This window comes from Dreissena polymorpha, chromosome 7, assembly GCF_020536995.1.
Source record: "Dreissena polymorpha isolate Duluth1 chromosome 7, UMN_Dpol_1.0, whole genome shotgun sequence".
In the NCBI taxonomy this organism is placed as follows: Eukaryota; Metazoa; Mollusca; class Bivalvia; order Myida; family Dreissenidae; genus Dreissena; species Dreissena polymorpha.
In genome coordinates, this window is record NC_068361.1 from 17,717,960 (window position 1) to 17,735,043 (window position 17,084).

General features: G+C 36.9%; 1 protein-coding gene across 3 annotated transcripts in view; it reads right to left on the reverse strand.

Moving 5' to 3' along the window:
- Positions 1-7,971: 7,971 nt before the first annotated feature.
- Positions 7,972-17,084, reverse strand: part of LOC127837784 (G-protein-signaling modulator 2-like) — a 59,283-nt gene continuing 50,170 nt past the window's right edge. For all 3 annotated transcript variants that reach the window (XM_052365160.1, XM_052365161.1, XM_052365163.1), the window contains exons 9-13: positions 16,182-16,311; positions 15,203-15,393; positions 13,235-13,382; positions 10,629-10,822; positions 7,972-9,958 (exon numbers count right to left, since the gene is read on the reverse strand). In XM_052365160.1, coding sequence (XP_052221120.1) covers positions 9,767-9,958; positions 10,629-10,822; positions 13,235-13,382; positions 15,203-15,393; positions 16,182-16,311 — 855 coding nt within the window. In that variant the 3' untranslated portion in view covers positions 7,972-9,766. The remainder of the gene's footprint in view (positions 9,959-10,628; positions 10,823-13,234; positions 13,383-15,202; positions 15,394-16,181; positions 16,312-17,084) is intronic.

Consider the following 17,084-nt stretch of genomic DNA (forward strand, 5'->3'; position numbering starts at 1 on the left):
GTGCTCCCAAATGAGCAACATGGTTAAGATACTCAGTAATATTTTGAGAATATTCCATTTATTCGACTAGTACACCAACATGCGCTTAATAATGATTTACATGCATTCCTTACACAGTTAAACCAAAAAAAAAAGAATTCTAAAACCAAAAAAAACAAGCTGCTTTATAGATAAAGTTTATTAAAGACTTTATGAACAAAATAATCATTTTGATAATAAATCAAGATCATACTTCAACCAAACAATTATATATTTTTTTTTGGGGGGGGGGGACGTCTGCACTAAAACTAAAATGGGGGGGGGGGGGGGAACGTCTGGGGAGGAAATGTCTTGGGGGCGGAAACGTCTGGGGAGGAAACATCTTGGGGGGAAACGTCCGTAACCCGCCCCCCCCCAAATAACCATTAACCATTTGTGTTTAAAGGTCGCTGTGGTGTAATGGATATGGTGTCCGCCTAGCGACCGGGAGGTCACGGGTTCGATCCCCGCTGTGGGAGCGTTCTTTCAATCTCCCATATAGACACCAAGTACTGGTTCTAGGCCCAGGAAACGGACTCGAGAGCATTTCAAATAAGTAGGAATTACTTTCTATGTAATCGAGCTAAAATAAATAGGTTTAAACTAAATAACCATTATCTATGATGTTGTGTTATAACCACCAAATAACCATTATCTATGATTTTGTGTTGTAACTCCCAGATATTTCATAGTTCATTTTATTTACTTTGGTTTCCTTTTTTTTACTGGCATCCGTGTGCAGTTTTCATTAATGGAACAGAACTGTGTAGGTTTTAAAAAATCTGCTTCATCTTGTAAGCGTAATTTCATATTTTTCTCAACTTCAAGGGGAAATGATTCTGAACTTATTCTTACGGTGCTCATTTACGATAGGGGTTGAGTACTCATTGATATGAAAACACTGTAAAAGTTTTAATGTGTTTACGAACCCCCCCACCCTCTCACACATATATTTCATGGGCATAATAAAAACAAAAAATTGTTACAATAAAACAGCATATTTATTTAAACTAAAATGTCTACATCAAAACAAAAAGATAACATAGAACACAAATAAAATAATTTGATTCTACTGGGGCTCGAACTTTGGGCCTCTCACATGTGAAGCGAGCGTGTAACCACTACACTACGGAACCGCTTGAAAAATCACCTTCTAACTAAGATATTAATAAGTGACTGTAGTGTAACGGTTATCAATAAAGCAATAAACCGTGTAATCGCTGTCGTTTTGTAAAATTGAAGAAAAAACACGTTAACCAAAACTTGAACAGCAAAAAGTCTGCGCTAATGTTACAAAAACCACAAAATAAATATATTTTGATTATGTTTTGTTTTTATACAAAACCAGAAATTTTCACTGGTTCGCGCATTTGCGCAGCCCCTGTGATCTTTTATTATTGCCCAGTCCCTGTGATCAGTTATTAATTAAAAGAATTAGCTTTGCATTATTGGCAATAAATGTTGTAGTAAATGTAATAGGCACAAATGCAGTACTTGTTTACACTAATTTACGCAAAAAATCACCACTATGCAAGATATTCTGACAACAAAAATATATACATTGATCCGTAAAATAACTTCTCCTCTCATTAGCGAAAAAAACGTATTACATACGAGTCGCCGCACTTCAGTGCGACACCAATCATGTGACCACTGGGGTGTGGCAAGTCTTTACCCCAGGGGCATTATTTGAAGAAACTTAAAAGATGACAACTAAATTTTAGCCCTGACCCTTGTGGTTTAAGAGATGAAGAATTTTGTAGTTTCCACTGTGTGTTCATTTGGAAAACAAGTTACCCCAGTGCAGAGCCAATTTTGACCGCAGGGCCAATTTTGACCGCAGGGGTATAAGTTGAAAAACGTTGTAGAGCATCATCGTATGATTTTAAATATTGAAGCCCTCACTCTTTTGGTTTTTATAGATTTGTACAGTTTTCATGTTTTAAATAAATATTTTTGATCATGCGACCTACATATGAAAAGGACTGGAACAATTTTAACAAATTAAAAAGAGGTGCATCAGAGGATCACACTTGTGAAGTAATTTGTTAATCTTACAACTGCTCAAAGGGAGAAGTCGTTAACAGAAAAAGTGTACACATGCACCCCAAATACTAAAGTACGATGGACATCACGATATCCCAAAAGTTCCACATGAGCACCTTTTGTTCGGTGAGCTAAAGAAATTACTTACACGAGTCAATATTAAAGAGTTTATTAAATGCATTGTACTACTTCTGACTGCATCAATTTCATGGTCTATATTTCCGATTTGGCAAAAACTCAAATGCGTGAAGAACACGCTTTATTAAATGGTGTTTATTTGTTATCTACTTACTTAAACCTTGATCAGACCCAACCGAAAATACTCAGATTTTTTTTTATTTCAATCCGCTGACCCAACCTGAAGTCAATGTTTGACATCTTTGGGCCCTAGTTCCCATTATAGTTTTTATAACATATCGAGGCTTTGTGAACAAAGTAGGATTGTATGAAGCAGGGTCAGCGAGGGCATCTAATTAAACAAAAAGACTCAAACAAGCCATAAAATATCAGTTGTTTTATTGGTCTTATTTCATGTCAAAATCAATTCACACTTTAATATACATTTCAAAACGCAGCTATAATATATACGACCATGTCAATATCTGACAGGACCATCACGCAAACAGCAGGAGAAAAAGTCATTACATGATTAGGCTGAAAGTATACACACAGATGAATACAGATTAAGTCTTTAACAGACAGAGATAGTTGCCTCCATTTGTGTCAAACAGTTATTAAACATAATCACAGAAATATCATGTTTACATTTGGTGACGTAATAACACCATGCTATCATACCACGCCTACGCTAATTGGGCCATGTCATAATAAACACCATACAATACATTGATCTGATGACATAATAACTGCCCTACTCAACTCGTGAACTTGTGATGTCATGACCACTTTACAGATCCATCAACATGTGTCGTCATGATGACCTTGTACATGTACATGACATGTCATAGTAGTGACAAATACTCCTCGATGAGCGTATAAAGTAATATGCAGCATTTGCTAACAACCAAAAAAGGGACCTTTTAGCGTAGCAAGTTTTGTCACTAAGGATGATTTTTTAACAATGATGACCACAATACACTGCTAGATATGAAAACCAGAATGACAGACACTGCAAGGAGTTGTAATGGATTGTTAATATAGAGGATATTTATTGGATTTGTTCAAATATTGATTTTAATTCACGAGTGATCATAGAAAAAATATTTTTTCTATGATGACTAGTGAATTAAAATCGATATTCCATCAACCAAATTCAACAAATTTTCATCTTATTTTATGATTTAAAATGATAATTTCTGTATTTTGCTGAAATAATGACGTCTTAACGTCATGAAACCACGTCATCTCACAGTTCAACATGTGACAGGCCAATCAGATAAAAAATATTTTTTCAAAGATTATCTCACAGAACAACAGTGAAATTTTCATGGTTAATTTCACTGTTTGAACCAGTGAATTATCAATTTTAATTCAATGACATTTCTCTATAAACCAATGGAAAGCATCAATTTAGATTTCAGTATTTGTTATCACATACCATGATAATTTACATCTTCAGAAACACTTTCAAAAATATGACGTGGTCGAATAGGTGTGTGAACATATAGGTACCTGCTTCACATAAGAGATGCCCATGAGGTTGTTGCACCATAATCATAACTTAACTTGATAATGTCCAGATGAAATTTAGACTAACATCCCCCCCACAAACACACCTCCCCATATTGCTTTGACACATCGGTAGATGTTTGACCATTTTATCAAGCAAAAAAAATTGCTCCTTTACATAAGACATTTTATGCAAATAGAAAGAACAAGAGCTGTCACCATATGATGACTTATGCCCCCTATAAACGCTTGACAGAAGTTATGAGCATTTTTCGAAACCTAAACGCAGATTTCGAAACCTAAACGCGGACCCTAAGTTCAAGGTCAAGGTCACAGGGGTCAAAATTTGTGTGCGTATGGAAAGGCCTTGTCCATATACACATGCATACCAAATATGAAGGTTATATCTCAAGGGACACAGAAGTTATGAGCATTTTTCGAAACCTAAACGCAAATTTGAAACCTAAACGTGGACCCTAAGTTCAAGGTCAAGGTCACAGGGGTAAAATTTTGTGTGCGTATGGAAAGGCCTTGTCCATATACACATGCATACCAAATATGAAGGTTATATCTCAAGGGACATAGAAACTATGAGCATTTTTGAAACCTTAACGCAAAGTGTGACGGAAAGACGGACAGACAGTCCGATCACTATATGCCCCCTTTTCTTAGAAAGGGGGCATATAAAGTTCAATGGACAAAATGGCCACCTGTAGGGAAACAAAATTGTCCACTACTACTCCTTATGAAAATGGTGTCCAGTAACATTTAAAGTAGTTAAACAGACAAGAAATTCAAACAGACCTAGAAAACCCAACCAACCTCTTGATGACTTCAAACAGTGATGTTTTTGGAATAATTTGATATAAAATTCCCTTTACATTTTTTGTCTGATTGGCCTGCCACATTTAAAAAAAAAGTTGAAGAACAAACTGCCAGTATATACATGTGATTCTTCAAACTTTGTTGGGGAATGAAATGATGAATATCACAAACAAAATGAAAACAACATCAGTAATACATATGTTCTTGCTAAATGAACACATAAAATTAATAGTCTTTGGTACCAGTGGAAAATTGTTTTTAAGTTTTAAACTTACAAAATGAAAAAATAAAGTATGATACATAATGTTTGAAATAATGTCTGCTTCATTTTCAGAGGGGTAATCACCTGACAAACAAGATGGTGAGGACCATGCCGAGCAGGTGTTTTTCTAATTTTCTTAGCCTGAGCTGTAATTTTGTGACCAGCTAAAAAAATTGCAGAATATAGTCAAGATATAGAGCAAATATTAATATGATATAAACGCTTATCACTTTCTTGCCGATTTGCCTGGAAAGACAGCGGCATTTTAACAATTAATACAAGCAATAAAAGGTATAAAACAGCGAAAAATAAATGTCTTGGCATGGAAGTGGCCATCTTGTTTGTTATGTGATTACTCCCTCTGTAAGTACAAGAAACAGAAAATGAGCACACCTGATAGACACGTTTGAAGTAAAACTATGTTTAAAACATATAGGTCTATATTAAACAATTCTTATATTCACATCCACAGATTATTATACATGAGTATACATGTACATGTATATATTATATTATACATGTGGTCGTCCCAAGGGCATTGTCAGAAGATTGAGTTATTTCATCAACATTTAAGTAAATCCTACACTTCAAAACCATTCATTATCTTTGTTACTGTCACTTATTTCAAGACATATTTCATCTAAAGAATAAACATGAAGAGAGAAACAAAAGCCCTGCACATGTCAACAACAATATGAGTGTATAGTCACCATTGATACTACCCTGTCATGATTTATTTAACACAGTGTACAATTAGAACTTGAGAAATGTTAGATTTATATTTGTTTATTGACAAATACATTACAAGAAAGTGTTCTGATGTATAGTTATCAAACCTCAAAGTTGTAATTTTTAAATGTGTCAGAACAAGAATCTGTTAGTCAGCTCCTGGCAAACAACACAATTAGGAAATATTAGTACCTGTGTTTATAGGTTAAAGTGATTTATAATTCATACTTCATGTGTTATAATCAACAGAGCAAAGACACTTTAAATTTGATACATTTTATACCTATTCTCACCCAAAAGAGAATCCAATCTCAAACATAGTTGCAACTTCCAATATTCTCTGTTGAAAGTCTCTTCGAGACATATTTGTTTTCCCAGAAGGCTGGTGTGTCAGAGGCAAAGCTAAAATGGCTATGTGCAAACAGCATAAACCCAGATCAGACTGTGAGTAAAGTTTGAAAGGCGTCAATTTAAACCCTCAGATACTGATGAGCAGCAAACAGAATTAAACCTGAACAGACTGCAAGTTACTCGCAGGTTGTTCTGGGTTTATGCTGTTTGCACATAGCCATTTTAGCTTTGCCTCTGACACACCAGCCTTCTAGGAAAACAAATATGTCTCGAAGAGACTTTCAACAGAGAATATTGGAAGTTGCAACTATGTTTGAGATTGGATTCTCTTTTGGGTGAGAATAGGTAAAAAATGTATCAAATTTAAAGTGACTTTGCTCTGTTGAAAGGCTTAAGTCAACATTATATCAAAACAGCCTGGCTTATTTTGGCTTTTTGGTGAAACTTAAAAAAATAACATTGAAATATGTGTGTGTTTTTTTTTTGTCTAAAAATAATGAGCTCATTAATGAATATAGATCAAAAATATTTTGCAATGTACTGCTGCCCTATAATAAACATTATGATATCAATACACAGTTTAATTATTACAATCACTAAAAACATAACATTAATATTATGAATTAATAATTTTATATAACTAATAATTAATTGTACATTAAACACATCTACATTTTATTTTAATTATAGTGCATAATTTTAATGATCATCCAAGTTACAAAACAACTGTTACTTAATTACATGTTTTAAGTATGTTAATCAATTACTTTAAGATACAAAAGCAGTGATCTTATGCCAGTTCAAGTTCATGTATACACGTATACATGTATAAGTATTGAGTTAAGAAATTGTTAAACATTTTGTAATGCCCGCCTAAATTGAACTGTGTTTTTGAGTATTCAGCAGAATTATGTACACAAGTTCATATATGAAAAAACAACATCACATTTCGAAATACCTAAAATTTTAATACAATGTTAGCCCTTACCACTTTTACGTATTTTAACGCATTTGTAGTCCCTTAGAAAGTTAAATTTAATTGATGGCCTTTTTACTAGATCCAAGTTAAAAGGTTTCAGTTCCGACCCTGATGAGCTGCAAACAGCATAAAACCTGAACAGTCTGCAAGTTACTAGCAGGCTGGTTTGGTTTTATGCTGTTTACACATAGTCATTTTCACTTAGCTTCAAAGTGGGAAAGCGTTAACAGAAGACTCATGATAGCATACTAACACTAGAGGCAGTGTGCAATGGCCACTGAAAGTAGGCAGGATATCAGAATTGTCCAACAAAATAATTTCTCTTTCATCACAAGGGAGACATCTCTTGACTCTGGGCAGGCATTCACAAAGCTCTTTAGAATTTTTTATTGAAAGTTCGGGGCATAAAACTTTGCGTAATACAATGTATGTAATAAACTCTCTGATTCAAATCCAAGACATATCTACCGAAAAACAAACAAGACGAGTCACTTCAAACACTACGTCTAAACGTATGTTTTGCATTACAATGTTTGAGTGCACTACAGATGTAATGTGATGTGATAATGAAATGTGATGCTGTTACATAAGTTTAACACTCAAAACCTAGATGCACAAATGACATAACAGAATATGAATGATGACTGATAGATTATGGGTATTACATGATAAATGAACGTTACATAGAATTTGATTGCAACAAGGGCTGTTTGAAAAACATGCATGCCCCCCATATGGGCTGTCCGTTGTAGTGGCAGCCATTGTGTGAATACGTTTTTTGTCACTGTGACCTTGACCTTTGACCTAGTGACCTGAAAATCAATAGGGGTCATCTGCGAGTCATGATCAATGTACCTATGAAGTGTCATGATCCTAGGCAAAAGCGTTCTTGAGTTATCATCCGGAATCAATTTTACTGTTTCAGGTCACCGTGACCTTGACCTTTGACCTGAAAATCAATATGGGTCATCTGCGAGTCATGATCAATGTACCTATGAAGTTTCATGATCCTAGGCGTAAACGTTCTTGAGTATTATCCGAAAACCATTTTACTATTTTGGGTCACCGTGACCTTTGACCTAGTGACCTCAAAATCAATAGGAGTCATTATCTATCTAACGATGAGGTTTCATGATCCTAGGCGTATGCGTTCTTGAGTCATCATCCGGAAACCATTTTACTATAATTTCGGGTCACCGTGACATTGACCTAGTGACCTCAAAATCAATAGGGGTCATGTGCGAGTCATGATCAATCTACCTATAAAGTTTCATGATCCTAGGCGTATGCGTTCTTGAGTTATCATCCGAAAACCATCTGATGGACGGACATACATACATACATACAGACAGACAGACAGACCGACATGTGCAAAACAATATACCCCCTCTTCTTCGAAGGGGGGCATAAATAATAACCTAACAAAGACCTACATTAGTACTTGAAAACACTGTTATTATATTGTAACAATTACTACAATAATTCTTACGATACTTACTCTGCAATTGATTAAAAGCTAATTTCAATTGTTTTATTGGAAAGTTGGATATAAAACAATAAATACAAAAGGGCTTCTTTTGACCAAAACACTGTTTCATTTTACATATAAAGGATACAAAAGAGAAAAACAAAACAAAACTAGGCGTAAGCATTCTTGAGTTATCATCCGTAAACCATTTTACTGTTTAGAATCACTGTGACCTTGACCTTTGACCAAGTGACCTGAAAATCAATAGGGTTCATCTGCTAGTCATGATCAATGTACCTATAAAGTTTCATGATCCTAGACCTGAGCATTCTTGAGTTATCATCCGGAAACCATTTTACTATTTCGAGTCACTGTGACCTTGACCTTTGACCTAGTGACCTAAAAATCAAAAGGGGTCATCTGCTAGTCATGATCAATCTATGTATTAAGTTTCATGATCCTAGACCTAAGCGTTCTTGACTTATCATCCGGAAACCATCTGGTGGACGGACCGACAGACGTACGGACCGACCGACCGACATGGGCAAAACAATATACCCCCTCTTCTTCGAAGGGGGGCATAAAAACTAAGAAACATTTGAATTTCCAAGTGAAATTCTAACACAAACTTTACCAACATATTAAACTTATTAAAAGAAGCGTGTTTTCTTCGTGATTTCCATATTCAAATTGAAGTCTTCATGAGTCATCAATCAACATGAGTCTGAAAAGGGATTTGCAGTGCGAAATTGAGATCTATGAAAAATGTTGAAACTCCACAACATCTTCCACCAGTAGAACCGTTTTGTAGAATGGAGGTACTCACAATCAGGTAGAATGTGAATGGACAGATTGTGTAGAAGAAATATCAGCAATAGCCATATTTAGCAGCCTATCTAGTGAACACACAAAGGCTTTCAAGTCAGAGTCCCATGGACCAAATCATTCCGTTCGTCCAATCTCATTATCTCTATGCAGAACTTCTGACCAGTAGCAGTCAATATCTCACATAATTTAAGAGCAAAACATTTCTTATAACTGATACATTAAATATCTGATACAATTTTGCACAAAACCCTCAATTACAGCCAGTAGAAGTTTATATTCCAAGGGTTCAGCGCAAGACTATCTCATCTAAATACGCAGTTTATATTCCAAGGGTTCAGCGCAAGACTATCTCATCTAAATACGCAGTTTATATTCCAAGGGTTCAGCGCAAGACTATCTCATCTAAATACGCAGTTTATATTCCAAGGGTTCAGCGCAAGACTATCTCATCTAAATACGCAGTTTATATTCCAAGGGTTCAGCGCAAGACTATCTCATCTAAATACGCAGTTTATATTCCAAGGGTTCAGCGCAGGTATTTCATCTAAAAACATCTAAAAAGCTGATCCAGTTGAAAGCCTAATCCCCTGATTCCTTGCTCGCTCATATGGGACTCAAACTAGACTAGTCATTATTTCTTTTTCTTCTTCACGGAGGCCTGTTGGGGAGGCGAGATTTCATCCTTATCGGGTAGACTGGTTCTCTGCTCCTCCAGACGGCTTGACTGGACCTTCTGGATCAGCCCGAAGAAATCTTCGTCTGGGACGGTTGGGGCGGGGCGGTTGTGTGGTAGGGCACTACGCTGATCATCAATCCGGGATCCCTGCAAAATATACCGGGTATTTAATTATTTTTTTAGGACCCATACAAAACACTTTTATAGAAGTGTGTGTGTGGGAGAGGGGGGGGGGAGGTAAGGGTGGCAGCCGCATATAACAGGCAAAATGTCAACAAACATTTAAATGAATTCTTTTCTGGATTCCTAGAAAACACTCTTTAAGGGGTGGGGGAGGGAGAGCGTGTATAACACACAAAAGGTTGGTTCACCCATTAAATATAACGCATATTACTGGTTTAGAAAAGATAAAGACTGGTTGTTTAGCTTTAATATGTAGAAATTTATTATGAAATATTCATTTGACAGCTTGTATGACCATTTCTTAAATTTAACCAGAACATAACAGTACAGATCAGAAGTTTATTACGATTTGTTGATAGAACACTATCAGTCATAATCATGTCATTATATTTTATAGACATATCATGGAAGTCATTTGCAAAGTAAGTGATAATACAGTAATAAAAAGTGTACATTCCATCTAACATATTACATGACAGTGGTGGGAAAACAACAGGGTGGCAATCAGCTATTATGTTCTTAATATTAACCACATAATCAACAAAAATTCTCTGCATCATGCCATTTTCTCTTCGGAAATTCATCGGAAACTCCTGTTTAATGAACGAAAAAAGAAGTCACATCACATTTTTACCTGACAACGCATGAGCATTTCAAAGAAGCTGTCGTCTGGTACGTCGTTAACGTTTCTCTCGCGGAGGTATTGGTTGATAACGGCTTGGGAGTTGAGACCTGGAAACTGCGGTAGTGAGGCTCGCTGGTCGTTCATGCGTGAACCCTGAATACCTGCCACCATGTCAAGGAAGTTCTCGCTGTCTGGGGTGGACACTGTGGAGAGATATGAACCAATAAGGTTAGGAGAATATAATAAAATATTGCTGTCTGGCATAAACACTGCGGTATGATGTCAACCAGTCACGTATGGAGAATATAATAAAATAATTTCTGGGGTAGACACTGCGGTTTGATGTGAACTATTAAAGTAGGGAGAATATAATAAAACAATGTCTGGGGTAGACAATGTGGTGAGATCTGAACCAGTCATGTTAGGAGAATATAACAAAACAGTCAAGAGAGAACATGATAACCAGCCTAATATCAAGAAAATAATACACAAGAAAAATGATGAACCAGTCAAATAATAAATCAAGGACAAGGAAAATGGTAAACCAGTCACTATAGGTGTATACATCAATCAATAGAGGAAAAAAATATCAACCAGTTAAATAATGAAAATAATAGATAATAGAAAACAAGCAATGTGTTTGTGAAACACTATGTCCCCATATATTTGACCTTTGCCCTTGAAGGATGACCTTGACCTTTTACCACTCAAAATGTGCAGCTCAATGGGATACACATGCATGCCAAATATCAAGTTGCTATCTTCAATATTGCAAAAGTGTACATTAAATGAACGATTTTGACCCATATATTTGACCTTTGACCTTGAAGGATGACCTTGACCTTGAATTTTCCACCACTCAAAATGTGGAGCTCCATGAGATACACATGCATGCCAAATATGAAGTTGCTATCTTCAATATTGCAAAAGTTAAGGAATATGTTAAAGTTGGAGCAAACAAACACACAAACCAACCAACCAACAGACAGGGCAAAAACTTGTTTTTTTATCATTTGGCAGGTACAGATAATTATCTCCCTTTGAAGCTTATTACTTCCCTTGGATTTGTAAGGATGGCCTTGACTTTGACTTTTCATCACTCAAAATGTGCAGCTCCATGAGATACACATGAATGCCAAATATCAAGTTGCTAACGAACATAGAAGTTATGAGCATTTTTCGAAACCTAAACGCAGAAAACTAAACGCAAAGTGTGAAGGAAAGACAGATGGACAGACGGAAGGTCCGATCACTATATGCCCTCCTTCAGGGGCATAAAAATAGAGGGAACAAGAGCTGTCACCATAGGATGACATATGCCCCTATAAACGCTTTGATAGAAGTTATGAGCATTTTTCGAAACCTAAATGCAGATTTCGAAACCTAAACGAGGACCCTAAGTTAAAGGTCAAGGTCACAGGGGTCAAAATGTATGTGCGTATGGAAAGGCCTTGTCCATATACACATGCATACCAAATATGAAGGTTATATCTCAAGGGACATAGAAGTTATGAGCATTTTGAGAAACCTAAACACAAAGTGTGACGGAAAGACAGACAGACTGACGGACGGTCCTTCAGGGGCATACAGATAAAAAACAAGTCAAGTGACCTCTTAAAATGATTAAACCAGTCTGGAGTTTCTAATATGATAAACCAGGTATTGAACCAGTCTATTGTTTACTCCTTTGACAAATGTATGGAAACAGTAAAAAAAATATTTTTAATTGGATGAAAATAGGAGACAATGACTGATGTCTTAGTAGACAGCCTGCAATGACTGCTATCAATCATATATGACTCTTATAATTGAAAAACTTATAACATTTGGATCATAAGTGTCCTAGATCTAACGGGCAAACAATTAATAAACAGATGGAATTGTTTCAGTTGCAGAATAACTTAACTTTTTAAGTTTTTGCAAGATCCTATTTCTTATGTTTTCACTGTTACCAAAAACCGCAATATTTGTCAGACAAAAAAACCCTGAAATAATGTGTATTTTCCCCATATTTATCCACATACCGAATTTCATAAATTTAGCTTCTGTAATTTTTTAGTTCTTATACGATCCATATTAATCTGAGAGACGTAGCTGTAATAACCCTAATGCTCCCATTGTGGCTCTCTATCCACATATTGAGGAGTTTCTTCAAATTAACTTCAAAGTACTCTTTGAGTTATTGCAGGATGCAGATGATTGGGACAGTCGGACACACAGACTTGTGCTATGGTCCCGTTTGGTTACACGGGTAGAGGACTAACTAAAGAGAGAACCCGTAATGCTAACACATCTATGTGTGATAAGTGCCAATAACTAATATGAATCCATATAAGCCTGGGAAAACGTGGCTGAATGAATGAGCGTTAAGTGTCTTCCATTATTAGCCAGGGCAGTCTGTTTATCAGAGACGACACTTTCCGCTGTAATGGTATTTTTTAGTTGAAAGAAATTGTTTTCATAGCGAAAATCAATGTTAGGCAGAAAGTGTTGTCCCTTATCAAAGTGTTGTCTTCACTTTAGGCAAGTGCATTAAGGACTATTTTTCCAGAGCAAGACACGTATATAAGCAGATACACTAACACATTTCTGCCTAACATCAGTTCAACACTTACCCAGTTTGGGTTTGTTCTCCTTGTTTTCTGACTCCAGGAGTCCATTTTTCTCCCCAGGCAACTTGAGGCTGCACCGCTGCTCGTCGATACGGCGACCTTGGAACTTGCTCAGCAGATCAAAGAAACCATCATCTTCTGGGGACAGTGTCTGAATAAAAGAAATTATATAACTATCACAGGATTGATGAAAGACAAAGCTTGCACCAATTATAATCTACTACAGCTTACCTCAACCATAGGGATCTGATTCTTGGCTATGCTTGTCTCTGATTAAGCTACAGCTTACCTCAACCATAGGGGCCTGATTTTTGGCTATGATTGTCCCTGATGTAGCTACAGCTTACCTCAACCATAGGGACATGATTCTTGGCCATGATTGTCTCTGATGTGGCTACAGCTTACCTCAACCATAGGGACCTGATTCTTGGCTATGATTGTCTCTGATGTGGCTACAGCTTACCTCAACCATAGGGACCTGATTCTTGGCTATTATTGCCTTTGATGTGGCTACAGCTTACCTCAACCATAGGGACCTGATTCTTGGCTATGATAGTCTCTGATGTGGCTACAGCTTACCTCAACCATTGGGGTCTGATTCTTGGCTATAATTGTCTTTGATGTGGCTACAGCTTACCTCAACCATATGGACATGATTCTTGGCTATGCTTGTCTCTGATGTGGCTAGAATTTAACTCAACCAGAGAGGCCTGATTCTTGGCTATGATTGTCTCTGATGTGGCTACAGCTTACCTCAACCACATTGACCTGATTCTTGGCTTTGATTGTCTCTGATGTGGCTACAGCTTACCTCAACCATATGGGCCTGATTCTTGACACTGATTGTCTCTGATGTGGCTACAGCTTACCTCAACCATAGGGACCTGATTCTTGGCTTTGATTGTCTCTGATGTGGCTACAGCTTACCTCAAACATAGGGACCTGATTCTTGGCTGTTATTGTCTCTGATGTGGCTACAGCTTACCTCAAACATAGGGACCTGATTCTTGGCTATTATTGTCTCTGATGTGGCTACAGCTTACCTCTACCATATGGGTCTGATTCTTGGCTATGATAGTCTTTGATGTGGCTAAAGCTAACCTCAACCAAAGGGGCCTGGTTCTTGGCTTTTATTGTCTCTGATGTGGCTACAGCTTACCTCAACCATAGGGACCTGATTCTTGGCTTTGATTGTCTCTGATGTGGCTACAGCTTACCTCAAACATATGGACCTGATTCTTGGCTGTTATTGTCTCTGATGTGGCTACAGCTTACCTCAAACATAGGGACCTGATTCTTGGCTATTATTGTCTCTGATGTGGCTACAGCGTACCTCTACCATATGGGTCTGATTCTTGGCTATGATAGTCTGATGTGGCTAAAGCTAACCTCAACCAAAGGGGCCTGGTTCTTGGCTTTTATTGTCTCTGATGTGGCTACATCTTACCTCAACCATAGGGACCTGATTTTTGGCTATTATAGTCTCTGATGTAGCTACAGCTTACCTCAACCATTGGGGTCTGATTCTTGGCTATGATTGTCTCTGATGTGGCTAAAGCTTACCTCAACAATTAGGGGCCGGATTCTTGGCTATGATAGTCTCTGATGTGGCTACAGCTTACCTCAACCATAGGGGTCTGATTCTTAGCTATGATTGTCTCTGATATGGCTACAGCTTACCTCAACCATTGGGGTCTGATTCTTGGCTATGATTGTCTCTGATGTGGCTAAAGCTTACCTCAACAATTAGGGGCCGGATTCTTGGCTATGATTGTCTCTGATGTGGCTTCAGCTTACCTCAACCATAGGGACCTGATTCTTGGCTATGATTGTCTTTGATGTGGCTACAGCTTACCTCAACCATAGGGACCTGATTCTTGGCTATGATTGTCTCTGATGTGGCTACAGCTTACCTCCAACATAGGGATCTGATTCTTGGCTATTATTGTCTCTGATGTGACTACAACTTACCTCAACCATAGGGGCCTGATTCTTGGCTATGATTGTCTCTGATGTGGCCACTGTCATGGATTTCTGCACCTTGGGTATCTTAGGTCTTGCCCCGCCATGTACTGGGATTGTCTCTCCTTTCTTGTCTGGCGTGAGCTTCATCAACTCCATCTGTTCCATGCTGTGTCGCCGGGAGACGCCGGTACGTCGGTCTGGAATTTAAAAATAATAATTTAATTTTTCATAATTTTATGTAATATGTAAATGTATATATATATATATATATATATATATATATATATATATATATATATATATATATATATATATATATATTTTTTTTTTTTTTTAATTATGGTAATATTTTTATTTCATATAAAAAATACAATAAACAATTTTATTTTATTGTATTTTTTTCATTTTATGTTTCATTTTAATAAATTTTCAACGATTTTAAAATATAAGCAATTTTATATAATTTTGTAAATACTTATAAAAAAAATTCTTATAAACGAAAAATATATTTGATACTCCAGTTGTGTTAATTAACCCCTTAGCACTTAAATATGCACTTTGACTCATTTGTAGTTCATTAGAAAATCAAATTAAATTAAACACCTTTTCATGCTTAGATCCAATTTTTAAAGGCTCCATTACTAACCCTGATATTGAGATGAGCAGCAAACAGCATAAAACCTTAACAGCCTGAAAGTTGGCTGTTCTTGAATAATGCTGGTTGCATACAGCCATTTTCACTGGACTTACTGCATGGGCATCACGTGTCATCCCAGATCAGCCTATGCAGTCCTCACAGGCTAATCAGGTATAACACTTTCCGACTAGATTGGATTTTCTTTAAAAGAGACTTCCTAATAACAAAAAATTCAGAAAAAAAGCAGAAAGTCCTTTGTTGACCGCACAGGCGTATCTGGGACGTGTTAGGCATGTGCATTAAGCCCAGATTTCCCTGAATGTGATTTGTTAACAAGCTATAACATACACATTCCAACATCCAGATGGTCCAAGGGGCTGGGCCTGTGACCTTCGTCTGGCCCCACTTTGATGCCCAGCACTGACTTAAGGTCAGCAAGGTTCATCTGGGCAGTCACCTGACCTGTCTCATCTCCAATCTGAAAACACATCATCAAGCAATATATGTGAGTTCAATTATGGAAAAACTGTGATTAACGCAGGTGCATAAAAGGTCCTATCAGATTAGCCTTGTTAGTCCACTGCACTGTGCCCACTGCACAGGCTAATCTGTGATAACGCTTTGGGCACATACATGAAGCCTAGTTTTCCAAAATGAGGGAAAAAATATTCTGCTTCCAATAAACACTGATGCCCTTGGTGGAAGCCTTGTCAGTATTGATTCATTGGCCAATTTGAATAAGGCCTAGTAGACAAATAAGGTGTAAAGGTAAAAAATGAGATCATGTGATTCGGCTTTGTTAAGTGTTCATAGATAATAGTCATGCAAGTATCCATGTCTTGCAGAAAGTGATATGGAAGCAGCAAAAAGAAAGTCAAGTCAGGTAAACCAAGAAATTTAACTTTCTGAAATAGTCTTTAGTAAGTGTTCAAAAGTAAGTCAACGTTAATGTCAAAATGAGATCAGTTAATATGTGTGTGCTGATAGTGTTCAAACACATTAGTCATGCACGTATCAAAGCTTTGGATGAAGCATAATTGATGTTATACAAAACACTTAATTTTTGTAAAACTTGTACAGACGGACGGACTAATGAACGAACGCATGAACGGTTGGATAGGCCAATTACTATACGCTTCCAACAACAATTGATTTCAGAAGCACAAAACTACCACTTATTGTAAAACAAGAGAACCGCCTTGCGGGTGCAGACTTCTCATCTATTTTCTTTTTAAAGGTGAAGGGACTCTC